Source organism: Pogonomyrmex barbatus, unplaced genomic scaffold (assembly GCF_055798465.1).
Source record: "Pogonomyrmex barbatus isolate J1 unplaced genomic scaffold, ASM5579846v1 scaffold18, whole genome shotgun sequence".
In the NCBI taxonomy this organism is placed as follows: Eukaryota; Metazoa; Arthropoda; class Insecta; order Hymenoptera; family Formicidae; genus Pogonomyrmex; species Pogonomyrmex barbatus.
In genome coordinates, this window is record NW_028297114.1 from 4,369,620 (window position 1) to 4,385,663 (window position 16,044).

Sequence of the window (16,044 nt, forward strand, 5' to 3'; positions counted from 1 at the left end):
TTATTGTAAATTGAATTATTGTAAATTATTATTAATTTCTTCATTATATTCAGATAGATTGCAAAAAAATTTAGATCAGATATTTTAATTAATAACAATCATTTCATAATAAAAGAATATATAATTACTGTTTTGTAGAACTGCAAGTAGATTTGTTATAAAAAAAAATGAATAAAAATGGCGTAGAACACCGATCATGAATGATTTTAATTCTTCATTATGTTACTATTTGCGATTTTTATGGTCTTCATTATTTTTATTCCGGTTTACTCAGCGTGATTTTTTAAAAAATATTTGTTCAAATATTTGTAATTCGAGAAAGCAAGTTCTCGTTGTTTTGCGAATGTGTTTCTGTGTGAGAATCTTCAAGAACGCAAATCTCGCGAAAATGTTTGCATTCTTATCTTTGACACAAGTTTACGTTCTTCTTTTCTTTTCCACGGAACGATCATTTTCCTCATTTCGGTGACATGACAAACTCGTTTTCGCAACTATGAATGCGATTGACATTAATCCGAGATTGTAACAAACGTAGAGCTTCGCAGATCGGCTTTATAAAAAAACTCAGATTGGGAAATGACAATTTAATGGAGAACACTATCAATGTATCAACAACGTGACGCAATACCTTTCTCTAATTACGTATGTTATAGGATAAAAGTGGATTTTCCTCATCCCCCCATTCTGAGTAATCGATATTTTTAAAGGACAGCCGACGTTCCGAATGGAGGAAATATCACGTTGAACATGTAAAACAGTTGCGAGGTAAACGTTCTCCGTAAAGACGTGTCGGAATGCAAGATAACATTGATATGGCAATAGCAAATAGAATCGAATTTAAAGATTCAATTAATGGAGCTTAAACGCCAATAACTCATCGTTTATTTGATATGATTAGTTATGAACTTATTAAACGATAGAAGCTGTGAAGTAAAGTCAATCTTTAAAAGAAATAGCAAAAAAAAAAACATTCAAATCGATAAGCTTCATCATTAATCTCTGGCTAGATCTAATTCGGGTCTTATAAAATTCAAAATTCTCTATCGAATTGATCAATATAAATTACGTGTCGTATCAGTATGTTCTTTATCTTTTTCAAAATGTGCGATTAATTACAAAAAAAAATTTTAATATTTATGTTCTTCCGAAAAATAATATTTCTATTCTTGACGTCTTATATAAAATAATTCTTGATTATACATCACTTTCTTGTTCTATTGATTTCGATTATCTCTCCTAAAATATTACGTATAACTAAGAAGTATTTTATATAAATCAATTTGACAAATATACATCTCTTAATACCTAATAAATAATTACACGAAAAGTTTTATGAGAAAATATAACATGTTCTTATATGATCATCTATGTTACAATATGTATAAATAGCTTATTAATAATTTTCATCGCTTTATATGTATATGTATTATATAATTATCATAATAATCAGACCTCTTGTTGCGCCAATTTTGATTTAATGCTGTTTCTTCTTCGAACCGCTGTTTATTGCTATTTCCTATTGCTCATAATTAATGAATGAGCCAATGTGTATTTCATACATGTGCTTTCATGCTCAGCGGTAGAATTATTGGAGACTTGTTGTTGGCTTTGGCGACTTCGTACGTCACATTCGAGTTTCATTTTCCGCGGCGCAGCGTATATTTTAACAATAATATTATAAATGCTTATATATATATTTATATATATATTTATATATATATATTTATATATATATATATATGAATTATTTATCTTCACACATGTCTCACCCTGTACTTCAAAAACTTCGATGTAAAGGTAATAAAAAGATATTCCAAAATGTTATGTACAAATTTCCAAGATTTCTTCGAATTATAAGGACTTCTGGAACAACCTACATTAAAGGGAGGATGTTCATATAAATTTTTTATAGAACTTTACAAAAATTATCCTCAATATTAGGACAATCAAGGCCTTTTTTAATTAAAGTTAAAATAAAATCTCTTTGAAATAATTATATGATATACGGGATCTTTACGTGCGTGAAATCGAGTAATATATCTTTCATAAAACTTCGGCTTAAATGAAAACAATTCATTGGTATGTATAAAATACACGGTGAAGTGGACAGCCTTAGTTTTCGGAGCTTTACAAAGCATCCTTAAGAGATTGTGCAAGCGCTCTGCGACGATGTGTCCTCCGTGACGTTGAGATTATTATTGTAACTTCCATGAAACGCTGATTCCTCGACGGTCAAGAGTGATTCGTGCGAGCGTTCTTCTTCAAGTGGAGCCGTATTGGAAGCATGACTAATTGAAGAATGTCTCGAGCGAGAGAGAGTACCACGTTGATTACTACCGGCAGACGGAGCTGGGCTCGGTGAAGGGCTTTCCGGTATCTGTTCTTGTTCCTGTTGTTGTTTAATAATCACCAGTCTATTCAACAACGATATCTGGCTTTGAATGTTGGACATGAAGGGACGATATCCCAAACTAAAATCAAATTACGCAGCCAATATTTATAATTGGATAATCGAAATTATAATTAATTTTTTAACTCTAAGATTTAATATTGCACATATATAAATATATTAATTATCGATATTTTCTAACAAAAATTTAAACTTCATAAACCTAATCACCACTAATCACATTAAAAATTTAAAAAAATATCTTCACAAAAAAGAAACAAATTTTTAGTTTATTAAAGTAAATACTAAGATTTTTAATTCCCAATATTTAAAAAATTATATATATATACATATTGCAAAAATATACATAGTAATATATTATTAATGGTATATACATAATAAAATGTACCATTCTGAATGAGACCACTTTGTCAATGTGAGTAATCCATCTCTTAGATTAATTATAGAGTCAAAAGTTTGCATCGGTGCATGTGCCGTTCTGATAGTTCTAGCCATTGCCGCCGCATCTCGAAGGACAGTAGCTACTACTGCAGCCCATCCTAAACAACTGCCTTCAAGAAATAATTGTAGTAAATATCTGTAAAAGTTTAAAAATAATCATAAGACATACAATTATAATTTTTTTATCTTGGAAATTCATAGCTAATTTTGTTAGAACTAACTTAATTCTGTTAAAATTTACATATATTCGTACCTAAGTTGTACTTCCGCTCGACCAATTGGCGCGGAAGTTGATGAGTTTGGATTTGCTTCTGTGGGTCCCACTGTTTCTGAAACCCAGCACACAGAGCCAACTATGGATTCTGCATCATCTCTCCAGATTGTACTAGTATCACTGAGAACACTGTTGGCATCTGTGATAACAAATCATATATAGAAAAATTATCTGTGCACAAAGATTTTTCACTATTTACATAAATTTAAAGACTTGCAGCTTGTTAAAAAAATGTTGAAGAATATTGCTTACCATTTATCAGATTCGGCGTTAATTTGGCTTCCGCAGTTGGAAATTGGGTTTCTAAGCTGGCGACAGGTGAGACCAACGTCGTATACGGTGGTCTACCGCTTGGAAGACTAGTGTATCCGCTGTCAGGTACATCAACGACCAAGTTCGGGGACAAAGTTTCATCATCGGATATTATGGAATGCAGAGAGGTGAGACTTGATCTTCGAAATTTCTGCAGCGTTGGCAACGAAAGTGTCGGATATGGAAATGCAAAGTCTTCATGGACTGCTTTCAAAGTGGCCACGTAATCGTCGATTTTTGCTGCTCTATCACGTTCTCGAGCAAACCACGTTACTAGATGGAAATCGAGACGTGCCGCGAATCTACCTAAATCGGTTAGACGGCGAGCTGAAAGCAGCCGTCGGGCATGACGTTGTAAAATGACATCAATGAAAAATTCTTCTGCCGATCCTTCCCTGAAAAAATTCAAGTTTAATTAGTTCTATCAAAAGCTATGAAAAAAGATTGTCCTGCTAACAATTAATGTTATATATATAAATATACACTATATGTAATTATTTAATATAAATAAAAAATTAGATGACAAAAATTTATAATAAAGATATTTTCAGAGAAGAAATATTTATAATTGTTGTACAATTAAGTCAAAAAATATAAATTTTGTAACTTTAAAATTTATAAGAATAAATATTGTTTTTAATTCTGAGTTTCAAATATTACATATTCTTATAATATAACTTTGAAATATCATTTGCCTTTGAATAAGGTATAAAACGGAATATTTACTTATTTTCAGTTTTCTCACTAGTTTTCACTGTCGGTACCGATTTCTTTCGCCTCATAACGACGTTCCGGGTTTTCTCGAGCATAGAAGACGGCGCGACGTCTTTATCGGATTGCACTTTAGGCGTAACTGTGGTACTATAACTGCGACTCCTCGAAACTTGCATAGTACCCAAAACTAAGGACAAGTCATCCTCATGTGGAGAAACAGGTGGTGTTTGGGGAGGACCTACCAGTTTAGCACTGCCACTCCACGATGTACGTGGTGACTCCACGTCATTTGGATCTAAATTTATAAAAATAGTTTATTAATTTTATAAATACATATAAAATTATTTACATTATAAAGATAATATAATCTGTAGGAATATTTACCTATCGCTCTGAGGAATCTCACAAGATCCCTCGATAGTTCCCATCTACCTTGCTCCAGTGCTGCGTCTAACAATAATGTAGCATGCTGTCTGCTAACAGAAGATGGTTCTAAATTTTGTAAAATTATCAGATAACTGGCGGCGGTATCAAGTTGCTGACGTTGCAAACAATCTTGTAACAGCTTCTTTGGTGGACCGGCAACGGAAAACAGATACGGCCAAAGTGCGATTTCGGTCTTGCGAGCGCATTGCACGACAGCTCTGGCCCAAACACCGGGAAATTCGCGGATAAACTCCACGACGGACGGCAATTGAGCATCCGGAATAGGGTCCTTGCTTGTCGCTTCCTCTTCGAGAACTTCGTGAAGCAGTAGTTCTAGCGAATGCGGGAAGTACGGCAATGCGGAGCACGAACGCGCTATTTCCCATGCATGATAACCCAAGTTTCGGTGTATTAGCTGACGTAGAATTTGATGTAGATACACTTGACTCTAGAATATAAAGTCTTATGTTATGCTTATATTTGAGCGACATAATTAGAGATAATAAAAATAGAACAATAAAATTCTTATATTCTAGAAATTATTTCGCGATTCTTAAGATAAAATATTTAGCTAATAAATTCTTAAAAAATAGCAATATCACTTTAACTAATATATTATATTATATACTATTAAACTTATTTATATTTATCTAAATTTAGAAACAAAATACCGTAAGTTCCAATAAATTGAAGGGCAGTGAAAAGGGTGAGTTAGTATCCGATGTGAACAGCACGGTATCGTTTTCGGCTCCGAGTAGAATCGCATCCTCGAAGAGAATTGCCAATGGATAAATGCGCAGATGAAATGGTAGCATTATCCGCTTGCTCATAAAGGCATGTGCTTTCTCTTGATGATTACGAAATAACGGCAACCAAACTCGCATGCCGTGAGCTCCACAGAACAACCATAGAGCCTCGGTTAAGTGTGGCTTGTCCCTTCTTGAGCGCGACGGCACCCAAACATTTTCGACATAGGATGCTAATACCGTCGGTGCACCACAAGTAAAGAGAACTTCTGAATTATCGGTACAATGTTCACGTTGGACCATAAGAAGACGTCCAGATACGTTCAATAAAAGACTCTCAGGATGAGGGTGACTACCAGCAGTCTCCGCGCGAATCGACGTCAACGTGGTGCTAACCACGCAAGCGGGATGTACGCACAGACCACTAATGTCCACGGTTTGTATTCTCGTTAACTCGATACCGCCAGCTTCTAAAATAATAACACAGTCATTTCATTTAATAAAGTCTGATTAAAATTTTTTAAAATCGACTTCACGTGTAAAAGCAAGAAATTTTATTACTTACCCACATTATTTTGCAACACCATATCGTAAATACTAATTTGAGCATTGGCACAGAAAGTTAAAAGTCTGTCTTTCATCGTATTCAATAGTAACACCTGCGAGGGCATCCTGACGCTCTTAACGTAATTATTATCAAGCCGAGTATCGCGAGGATAAATTCTAATCTCATCTTTATCGTCTAATATAGAATAACTGCTAGCTATCAGATATCCTTTATGCCATAGCAGTCCACCAGTTACTATAAAGTCCCGTTCTTGGCTCTCGTTGCCAAACAACTTCCATTTTCTCGAGGGTAGCGAATAATGTGCTAACCCTGTTCGACCGGCTACTGCAAGACTCATACCCTCGCTGTCTATTGCAGTATACTGTAAATATGAATATATTCATGGTATACATAATCAACACATAGTATACAAAAATATTTGGATTATGGAAAAATGGAAAAGGTTTATAAAATCTTTTTTATATAATATGTAATCAATAAAATTATTTGCACTGCTACACAATTAACAAAATCGAAAATGTGGTACTATTATATATTATATATACCCGAATTGGCCAATTAGAACCACTGTACGCAGTCGGAATAGGCACAACGAGCCACTGTTTACAGCCAGCGAGTGTCTGAAGCATACTATCATTGGGCATTTCGGGGGTAAGATGAAAACCCGAAGCTGTCGAAGATAGTCCAGCACCTAAATTTAAATACAGTCTATCCTCGCCTTGAAGATACAGATGTCCGTGATGGCCCATGCACGGGTTAATGGTCAGAGGACTTTTAGCGAAATCCAATTGGATGAGAGAGCGACTTAAATTGGTCGCTTTGTTACCATTTTCGTTGGTAATCAGAGATCCTGGAGATTCTCGTAGCATCCATAACTGATAACCCTCTGCAGACCATTCCATTGTATGGATATGCAAAGGATTATCATGCATCAGATCCACGCGTAGGCCGTAATCCCACTTCAAACTACAAAGCAACAAAGCGCCAAAGGTACTCCACAGTGCCAAGCCGCCGCCTTCCCAAGCCAGAGCAATAGCGCAACTGTCGGGCGTCCATCTAAGACACTTAACGCTACCTGGTCGACCTGGATAATCTTTGGAAGATAGACTCAGAGTATGCGACATTTCTAAACCGCCGGTTGTTTCATCGACATAATAAACGACGCCTTCAGAGCTGCAAATTAAAGTATTTGAAGCATAAACAATATCTTGCAGATATAAAAATTATAATTGCGTTTTATAATAAGCCATATATGTATGTAAATTTAAAAATATCATTTTATGTATTAATTTGAATTAAATAATCTCAAAAAATTATATTAAATTTTGTTGATTAAAGAAATTGACATTTATAAATTCAAGAACGGTACTGTGAAATTGACTTACTTTTGCCTACCGATGGCAATTAATCGATATTTATGATTAACAGCGGCACAAGTAGCATCATCCACATCCTGAGCCCAAATTCCCTGCACTTGATTAGGATCAAATTTCAAAGATTGAGCAGTGAGAAACGCAGCCTTGCCATTGTTAAGCACAATAGCAAAACCCCCAACGAGAGGCGAATATTCAATATCAGTAACGTAAATGTTGTTCTCCGTAAGTGGTACAGCCACTGTAGAAATCTGCTGGTCAATACTGAACGGTATACGTCTCAAATCTAAAGAGTAATCGCGATTCATAGTGCCATCCCATTTATGGCGCACCACATGGCTAGTTTTGGTCGCTATCATAAGCTCGTCTCGTATACAAACTAACGAACTGATCCCACCATCGATCCAAGCCGACTTTTCCTGTAAAACAAGCGAAAAAAAATTTAATTGCCATTTGCAATGTCGAGGAACCAGATGATTTAATCAATCAGCTAATAAGTTGCAATTAAATTTTCTTTTTACTTTTTTTTTATCGTTGATTTCATAGTGCTTGGCAATGAAAAATTATTAAGGAACTTACGAAGCTTAGAACGAGGGATGGAATGACTTCTTTAATAAATAATTCTGCACTATCCCGTTTTAAGCTGGTAACTGGTGAATCTCGTTGCTCATAAAGTCCCCGACTCTCTGCACTGTTGTCCGAGAGTCGGTAGAACAATAGATAACTGTCTGACGTTGCAATAACCAGCATACTCGAATCTGGTCTCCATTGTACCAAGACATTCTCACCGTGTTGTAATAAAGAATTCGTAGACCGTCTGCTAAATACAATTGGTACACAAGGCTGCAATATAAATTGTACTTTAAAAATTACTGAATATAAAAACATAAGAAACTATAAAAAGAAGTTTGACACATGTACAAGATATAATTAAAAGATATAAAGAATTAAAGTATATATTTTAAAAAGTAGAATATTATGACAAATTTAAATCAACTATGCATTAAATTTTTATTTTCAGAATCTCAGCAAGAATCGAGTAAGACTTGTTAGGCTAATATTATAGAGAAATATAAGTAATGAAATTTAAGCAGTAAGTAAATTAAGAATTTTTAAATAATTCTATGTTTCTCTATAATCCTCAACTTGTTTATTGCTAAAGTCTTACTGTTTACAAACTATTATTTTTGTTCTTTAAATATTCAAAATATGAAATAGTAGACTCTGCTCAACTTCTGTCATCATATACTTTATCAGCAGATTCTGTTATATTTTTGCTAGCATTGCGCCAATCAAAATTTATAGCATATATTATAAAATTTGTTTTCAGAAAGCTATGTATAGAATAAGTTTACTAGATAATCATATTGAAATTTATACTGGCAGTACAGATTATAAAATTTTATATTCTTGCCATGTACAAAATATCATCTACAATCTAGAAAATCATACAAAAGGTATCTAATCCTATTAGCATTAATAAAATCTCGGTTAGTAAAGTTTGCGGTATTATGACTTGGATGAATCAAGGCATATTGCTCTTGGCCTTGATTACGTGCCTTGCAGTACCAGATGACGAGGGCATCCGCGGTGAGGACGGCGAACATGATTTTGTCTCTGTTGCACACCACCGCGTTTATCCTGCCCTGCTCGCAGGTGTTGAGAACCCGCGGCCATCCTACGGGGAAAAACATGATCTCCGCGCGAGCGTCCCGTCACTCCGTCCTCAGATCTCTCTCATGTTTCGCCTACGTTTCCCCCCGACGTCGCAAGTTTGACAGGTAAACAGTCCCTAACCTCGACATAGCAGAACTCGGGTGAACTCGATGGCAACAACTGGGATGCGGCTGGTCGGGACAATGTACGTTGCAAAGTAACGCAACGTGATCAACGGATCGATTTCTCTCGGCTGTGCCTCCTGTACCTTCCATCAATTCTTTTTCCTTTCTGTTTCTCTTCCCGACGCCCGGAGAGACACGTATGCTCATGAACGTTTCGATACATTGAATCACGTTTGGACCTGCGTACTCGAACGCTCATGCTGGCATACCGATTGCGATCCCATTCGTCTCGCTATGAGCAGAGAGAAGTCTGAGAGTGGGCACGGTCATAATTTTGATATAATCGCTAGGTGATACGCCACATGTCCACGTGGACGTCGAGCTACATAACCATGTTCGCAAAAATTATTCGGGAGATAATACAGATAAGTCCACAATTTCGTGATTCTGTTCCGTGCACTTCGTGAATGTAACATGATTAATCTTTATGAATTAATATAAATTTCTTTAACGTGGTTGGTGCTATTTTCATCACTATGAAGTATTTATTTTAAAAAACTTGAAAATTTAACGAGTCGCAAATTTAAAAATGGATATTGGTGAATAGTTCGATGGTCCCATGAAAAACGCCGGAATGGTCACTTTCAACTTCCGTCTGCTGAATTTCCAAACCATTTTTTTTTGTATTCCTAACTTTTGATATTTTGATTCTATCATGTTATCATCTGATCATAATCCCCAATTTGTCAATATTTTCTGGCGTAATCTTTACATTTAAAACTAGAAATTTTTAAAACGCTCATAAATTCTAGTCTGATCATCATATTCTTCTGATAGTTATTTCATTCTTTTTTTGGAATTTAAGACTTCTGTTCATTTCTGGATTTGAAATTTAGGAAATCTTGGAGTAAAACAAAGTTATTCCATTTAATTTTTGAAAGTTTAGATTTGCATTCTTGTACATAAAAATTTTCAGGATTGAAACATTGGTTAATTGCTACTTCTTATTAATTTCTATTTTGTTTATTGTACATTGCAATTAAAAAAAATTTCCGTTCTATTTTCCATCGCGAGTTTCATACATGCTACTAAATAAATTACGCCTATTGTTTTTGGAATATATTTATCTGTTTCTCTTTGTAGAAATGCCGATGTAACATTTAAAGGAAAATTAGGAAATGAATTGGTGATAGTGAATCACCGGCATCTCTCGTTTCCGCAGCTTCTTTATTTTCGCTCTTACTCGTCATCGCTGGTATTTATATGTATGTACAGAAAATGGTTAACCAATGTCGTTTTATAGAATCGCGAGAAGGTGAAGGATGCCGAGTCATTGTGTCATTTTCTTGTGCACGCACTTCTTGTTTCACGTTACTCAATAAAAAGAATATTTCGTAGAAAAGTTTTTCTTTCTTTCTCTTCAGAATACTTGAATGTCTTATCTATAATCGAATAGAAAGATAATTAGAGAAAACAGCAGGTCCCATATCCCAACAAAATCTATCTTTGTCAAGGCTTACTACCGTTGTTTTTTCTCTATTCTAAGCTTTCTGAGTTAGTTTGAACGAGATTAATATAAAAAAAAAAAAAAAACTACCAAGAAGACAAAAGGATACTGACATCGCCGCGAGATGTATTTCATTTTACTTCTGGTCAAATCGTATAGCTACCGTAGATGTTAGAGCGACAAATGAGGCGTTTTTTTTAAAAGATGTCGAAGAGTAATAATGACATGTCTCTTCTCGAGTATCGAATATATACAGAATTTATTTCCGTATAGTAATTAGAAAATATATAATTAAGCCGCGCTAAATTATGTTGATGTTATGAAAGTTGGTAGGTGTACGCTTTTTTTTCTTTAGATAGCTCGCGCGAAGTTCGCTCTCCCTCCTCGCGTACTCCTGCGAGATGAAAATAACATGCGTCGTCTCTTCGGTAGACATCATCCTGCCGAGCTGCATTTCCTTTCCTACGAAACTCTTTACGGTGGAAAAAGTGACGGAGTAGCCGTTTCGACAAACGAAATGTCCGTACGCCGAGGAAGTGCGGTAATCGCAAAACCTCGCACGTGCGAAGAACCAATCTTCGCGACTGCATCATTTTCTCATTTTCGGAAGTTCGCAGCTGTACAGGAAGCTCTGCTACTGATGGCGGTGATGCTGTAAAATTCGTCTCCCATGAATCGTACGAGGAGGGAGGGTGAGCTACGTCGGCTGATGTATGCCAGTGCCCACCCGGCGGCATATTCGCACGAAAACTATCGGTGTATGCACGGAAACTATTACAATAGTTATTTCTTCTTCTGGGCTTTTTCGGCGGCCTTAGTGACTTTGCCCGCTTGATCCTTAAAGGTGACGGCCTTGATGACGCCGACAGCTACCGTCTGACGCATGTCACGGACAGCGAAACGTCCCAGGGGTGGGAACTCCTGGAAAGCCTCTACGCACATAGGCTTGCTGGGCACCAGGGTAACGATGGCGGCATCGCCAGACTTGATGGCCTTCGGGTTTTCTTCGGTGGTCTTGCCGGTACGGCGATCGCACTTCTCTTTAATTTCAGCGAATTTGCAAGCGATGTGGGCAGTATGGCAATCCAGTACGGGCGTATATCCGTTGCTAATTTGACCGGGGTGATTGAGCACGATGACCTATATCAAACGGATAATTATGTTAATCATATGTTCATAATTCACGTAATAATATTTTAGAAAGTTAATAGAATTTAAATTTAATATTTAAATCAAGACACTCAGACGTATTCAGCCATCATAAGAAACCTTCTGGTGGAAACCACGAATGAAATATATTACTTTTTTCATCATTGTGTCCAAGAGAATAATAAAACTAGGATAATCAAGTATAACGAGTATACCTGTGCGGTGAAGTCAGCGGCACCCTTGGGCGGATTGTTTTTGGAATCTCCGGCAACGTATCCACGACGTAATTCCTTAACAGACACGTTCTTAACGTTGAAACCAACATTGTCACCAGGCACTGCCTCTTGAAGAGCTTCGTGATGCATCTCGACGGATTTAACTTCAGTGGTCAACCCAGCGGGTGCAAAGGTAACGACCATACCGGGTTTCAGTACACCGGTCTCGACACGACCGACGGGTACTGTTCCGATACCACCAATCTTGTATACGTCCTGCAATTATAAATAAGAGAACATTATTATTTCAATCTAATAAAGTTAATAACTCATTTAATATCTCGTAGAATCAGACGAACTCTTGCCATCAACGGATTGAAAATCCTCCGGTGGAAACCGCGAATGATGTTACAAAAATATCATCACGTAAAATTATTTGCATGAAAAGAATCACGACAGCAAAAAGATTGGATGTTACCTGAAGGGGAAGACGAAGAGCCTTGTCGGTTGGCCTAGTAGGCGGCAGGATGGCATCGAGAGCTTCAATAAGGCATTTACCTTCAGCCTTGCCCTCCTTACGTTCTACAGTCCATCCCTTGAACCATGGCATCTTGGAGGATACCTCCAACATGTTGTCTCCATGCCAGCCAGAGATAGGTACAAACGCTACAGCGGCCGGGTTATAACCGATTTTCTTGATGTATGACGAGACTTCCTTCTTGATTTCTTCGAATCGGGTCTCGGAATACGGGGGCTCAGTGGAATCCATCTTGTTAACTCCGACGATCAATTGTTTGACGCCGAGGGTGAAAGCAAGAAGGGCATGCTCGCGAGTCTGACCATTTTTCGAGATACCGGCCTCGAATTCACCAGTACCAGCGGCAACAATCAGCACTGCGCAGTCGGCTTGCGAGGTACCGGTGATCATGTTTTTGATAAAGTCTCTATGTCCAGGGGCATCAATGATGGTTACATAGTACTTAGAAGTTTCGAATTTCCACAAGGCGATATCGATGGTGATACCACGCTCACGCTCGGCCTTGAGTTTATCCAATACCCAGGCATACTTGAAGGAACCTTTGCCCATCTAAAAAAACAATTTTATTAATTCATTCTTACATTTATTTTTTTTTTCGTTATTGGATATACTTTAACATTTTAATATCATTAGAACGTCTATTTAAATATGTAAAAAAATTCTCAGATTTTCTAGATACTTTCGTTTAAAATTTCCAGGTAAAATTAAAGACTTTTCATGATTGATTAGCAACATTATCTACATTTAAAAAATAAATTTAAAATTTCTTGACAATTCCTAAAATTTTGTATTTTTTTATTTTAAAGAGAAGGAAAAAACTTTTTCAGGAAATAATTACTCTGATTATTAAAAAAATTTTGAAATGACATTCAGACATTCTCGGCCGTCAAAGGAAGCTAATCCTCGGGTGGAAACCGCGAATGAGAAAGAAATGTATCATCATTGTCATATGAATCATGTTATGAATTAACACTATTAGCAACATTAATAATATCGAGTGCTATATAACGTACGCTTTTGTTGCACAGCAAAATACATTACCTCCTGGGCTTCCTTCTCGAACTTTTCAATAGTACGCTTGTCGATACCACCACATTTGTAGATCAAATGACCAGTGGTGGTGGACTTGCCGGAATCGACGTGTCCAATAACGACGATGTTAATGTGAATCTTCTCTTTACCCATTTTGTAGTTTTAAGTAATACTAGTTCTCTAGTACTCTGAAAACAAAGGCATAGCTTAAAACAAAGTGCAAAAGCGAAAGAATAAATTTTTTTTTTATTATTATCGCATTATATATGCAATAATTGAATTCGAGCATTGATTAACTATCCAACAATTCATACCGATTTAATCGATAATCGCGGCACGCAATATGGAACACGAATGCTCCACGACGAATCATCTCTCCCGTGATTCGCGCTTCAGGATCGTCACGCCGGCCGCGCGTTGCGCAAGATGTCGCAACGATTTCCGAAGGCATTTCGAGCGCGCGAATCCGATCGGAACGTTCGGGGCATCTCGACGGTCTTTGTCCGCCGTCCACGTGGCCGAACGTGAATATTCGAGAATGGCAGCCGGCAGCCATTTTGTAAATGATGAGGAGGAGCGGCGCGCTGTTGCCACGATTTTTGCGACGCTCGGCATCGTGTACGATGCCACGTTACGGATTACTTTTTTCCCCATTTCCCTTTCCCTTGTTGCGACTCGTCATTGTCCGAATGGATTGAGATTCGCATTCGATTAACGACGAAAACGTGGCGGTCGCCGATCAGGTGGCCAATAAATATGCTATATCCTTCGCGGTTCGCAACCGTGCGTGGAAAATTACGGAGAAGCTCGGTGACTCCGGATACCAATTACAGTCGATCCTCCAAGTTGCGAGGAGCGAGATGGAATTACGAGATTATCGCCGTTCACACGAAACTGATCGTTTCGAGTCCGTTGATCGCGACAGACCGTTTCTCGGAACAGTCCTCCGCCATCTCTGCGCGAATTGAGATAACGCCCAGTTTCTTTCTCTCCACACGTCAATTATCTATCGACAAGAGACTCGAGATCGACCGAGATTCCTCGGCTTGTTCTTTTTTTTTTTTCTTACAATTAATCGCATATGATTTTTCTCCAGACCGTGAATTCCGATTTATGTACGGTTTTTTGGAGATGGATGGTACTCGAAGTTGGTTTTTCCGAAATTGACTTAACCGGCTCCGGAGAAACGCCGATACCGGCAAACTCCTACGCGGAGAGCCCTCGTAATCTTCCCGATAGTTTCAAAAATCGATCTCGTACATTCCAGAAACCGTCGTGCGTTGCACACGGCCTCCGAGCGGACTCACGGCTCTCCAAGAAAGAGAGGGAGGTAGAGACGGAGAGAGACAGAGCACCTTTAACCTCGCGTTTCCGGTTTGCTAGGTCTCGCCGTAGCCAGATGCGTTCTGCCGGAAAAATCGCTACTTTTCGTCGTCTAAAAAAAAAAAAGAAAAAAAAAGACGTGCAAGCGAGAATCGCCAATCGGCGCGCAGAACTCTCTTCCGAGGAAATGAAGAATGGAGAACACGCGCCACGAGTTCCAGCGTTCTGACAAGCGCGGCCGCCATAGCGCATCCGGTCTGCTGCTCGTCTCGGCGACCTCGGACGCGTCCGTCGCCGGCTCGTAACCGGCGTTTCTTTAGCGTTCATCCAGGATCCCGTCCCCGCGCCCGAGGATGAGCCCCTCGAGACGGGACAATTCCCGTCGCAGGCACGCCGATATATACGCGCGTTCTAACAGCCGGCGGGAACGGACAGACGGACGGACGGACGTACGAATGGAAAAAGGCACGACCGACCGACCGGCCATGCGGCACTTTATCATGTCGGAAAGGATTCTCGCGAAAAGCCGCGACGAGATCGAGAAACTATTTGCACAACACAGCACGCCGTAGCCTCGGCAGTTGTTCTATCCCGTACCTGTCGTCCGATGCTTTATCCTCGGTATGAGATTCGTCGGATAGCGGCCCGGTGCGCGAAACACAAGCAACCACTCACCTCCAAGTGCCACGACAGAAAGAGACCGTGCCGTGAAGTGACATGCGCATACGGATTCTTCGCCGTAGCCTCGCGCCCAGCGCTGCCGCCGCGGCGACGTCAGCGCCGCCACTCGTACCGCCGTGGTACTCGACTCCGTTTTACCCGATGCCGCGCGCTAAAGTACGTGAATTCGCGGCGATAGATTTACAGATTACGTTTCTCTTTCGTATAATTCGAGATATCTAATCTCCCGCGTTTCTAGATTCTCGATTCTAGACAAATCAGTATTTGTCCCCTCGGCACCGTCGTCGTCAAAGGCGTCTGGGTTCGAGGCTACCGTTACGCAGCCCGCACGCACACATCGACATGACCGGGCTCGCGTGTGACGCGTGTACGCGCGCTTCTAGGATACACGTGCGCATGTGTGCGTGCGTGTGACGAGGTTGGAAAGAGAGAGAGAGAGAGAGAGAGAGAGAGAGAGTGAGAGAGGGGAAAAAGAAGGACAAGGATGAACGAAGATGCAAACGAGGCAGGGCGCTCGCAATGCATCGAATATGCATTTATGCGCGATGTCTGGT

General features: G+C 38.7%; 2 protein-coding genes across 3 annotated transcripts; both read right to left on the reverse strand.

Moving 5' to 3' along the window:
* Positions 1 to 1,328: 1,328 nt before the first annotated feature.
* On the reverse strand, positions 1,329 to 10,102 carry Rich (guanine nucleotide exchange factor subunit Rich). Its single transcript, XM_011646131.2, has 12 exons — positions 8,824 to 10,102; positions 7,844 to 8,107; positions 7,277 to 7,683; positions 6,437 to 7,064; positions 5,889 to 6,252; positions 5,249 to 5,793; positions 4,536 to 5,025; positions 4,164 to 4,446; positions 3,378 to 3,832; positions 3,105 to 3,264; positions 2,799 to 2,987; positions 1,329 to 2,471 (listed from the first exon to the last, which is right to left on the reverse strand). The coding sequence occupies exons 1-12, from the start codon at positions 8,956 to 8,958 to the stop codon at positions 2,141 to 2,143; spliced, it is 4,251 nt and encodes a 1,416-aa protein (XP_011644433.2). The 5' UTR covers positions 8,959 to 10,102; the 3' UTR covers positions 1,329 to 2,140.
* A 151-nt stretch (positions 10,103 to 10,253) lies between these two features.
* On the reverse strand, positions 10,254 to 15,612 carry EF1a-F2 (elongation factor 1-alpha F2). 2 transcript variants are annotated; one of them, XM_011646135.3, is made up of 5 exons: positions 15,485 to 15,612; positions 13,496 to 13,674; positions 12,395 to 13,003; positions 11,917 to 12,192; positions 10,254 to 11,692 (listed from the first exon to the last, which is right to left on the reverse strand). In XM_011646135.3, exons 2-5 carry the CDS (start codon positions 13,637 to 13,639, stop codon positions 11,336 to 11,338), a joined length of 1,386 nt encoding a protein of 461 aa, XP_011644437.1. In that variant the 5' UTR covers positions 13,640 to 13,674; positions 15,485 to 15,612; the 3' UTR covers positions 10,254 to 11,335. The 2 variants fall into 2 exon arrangements, with proteins under 2 accessions (XP_011644437.1, XP_011644435.1); XM_011646133.3 differs by having other exon boundaries at positions 15,407 to 15,560.
* Positions 15,613 to 16,044: the final 432 nt, after the last annotated feature.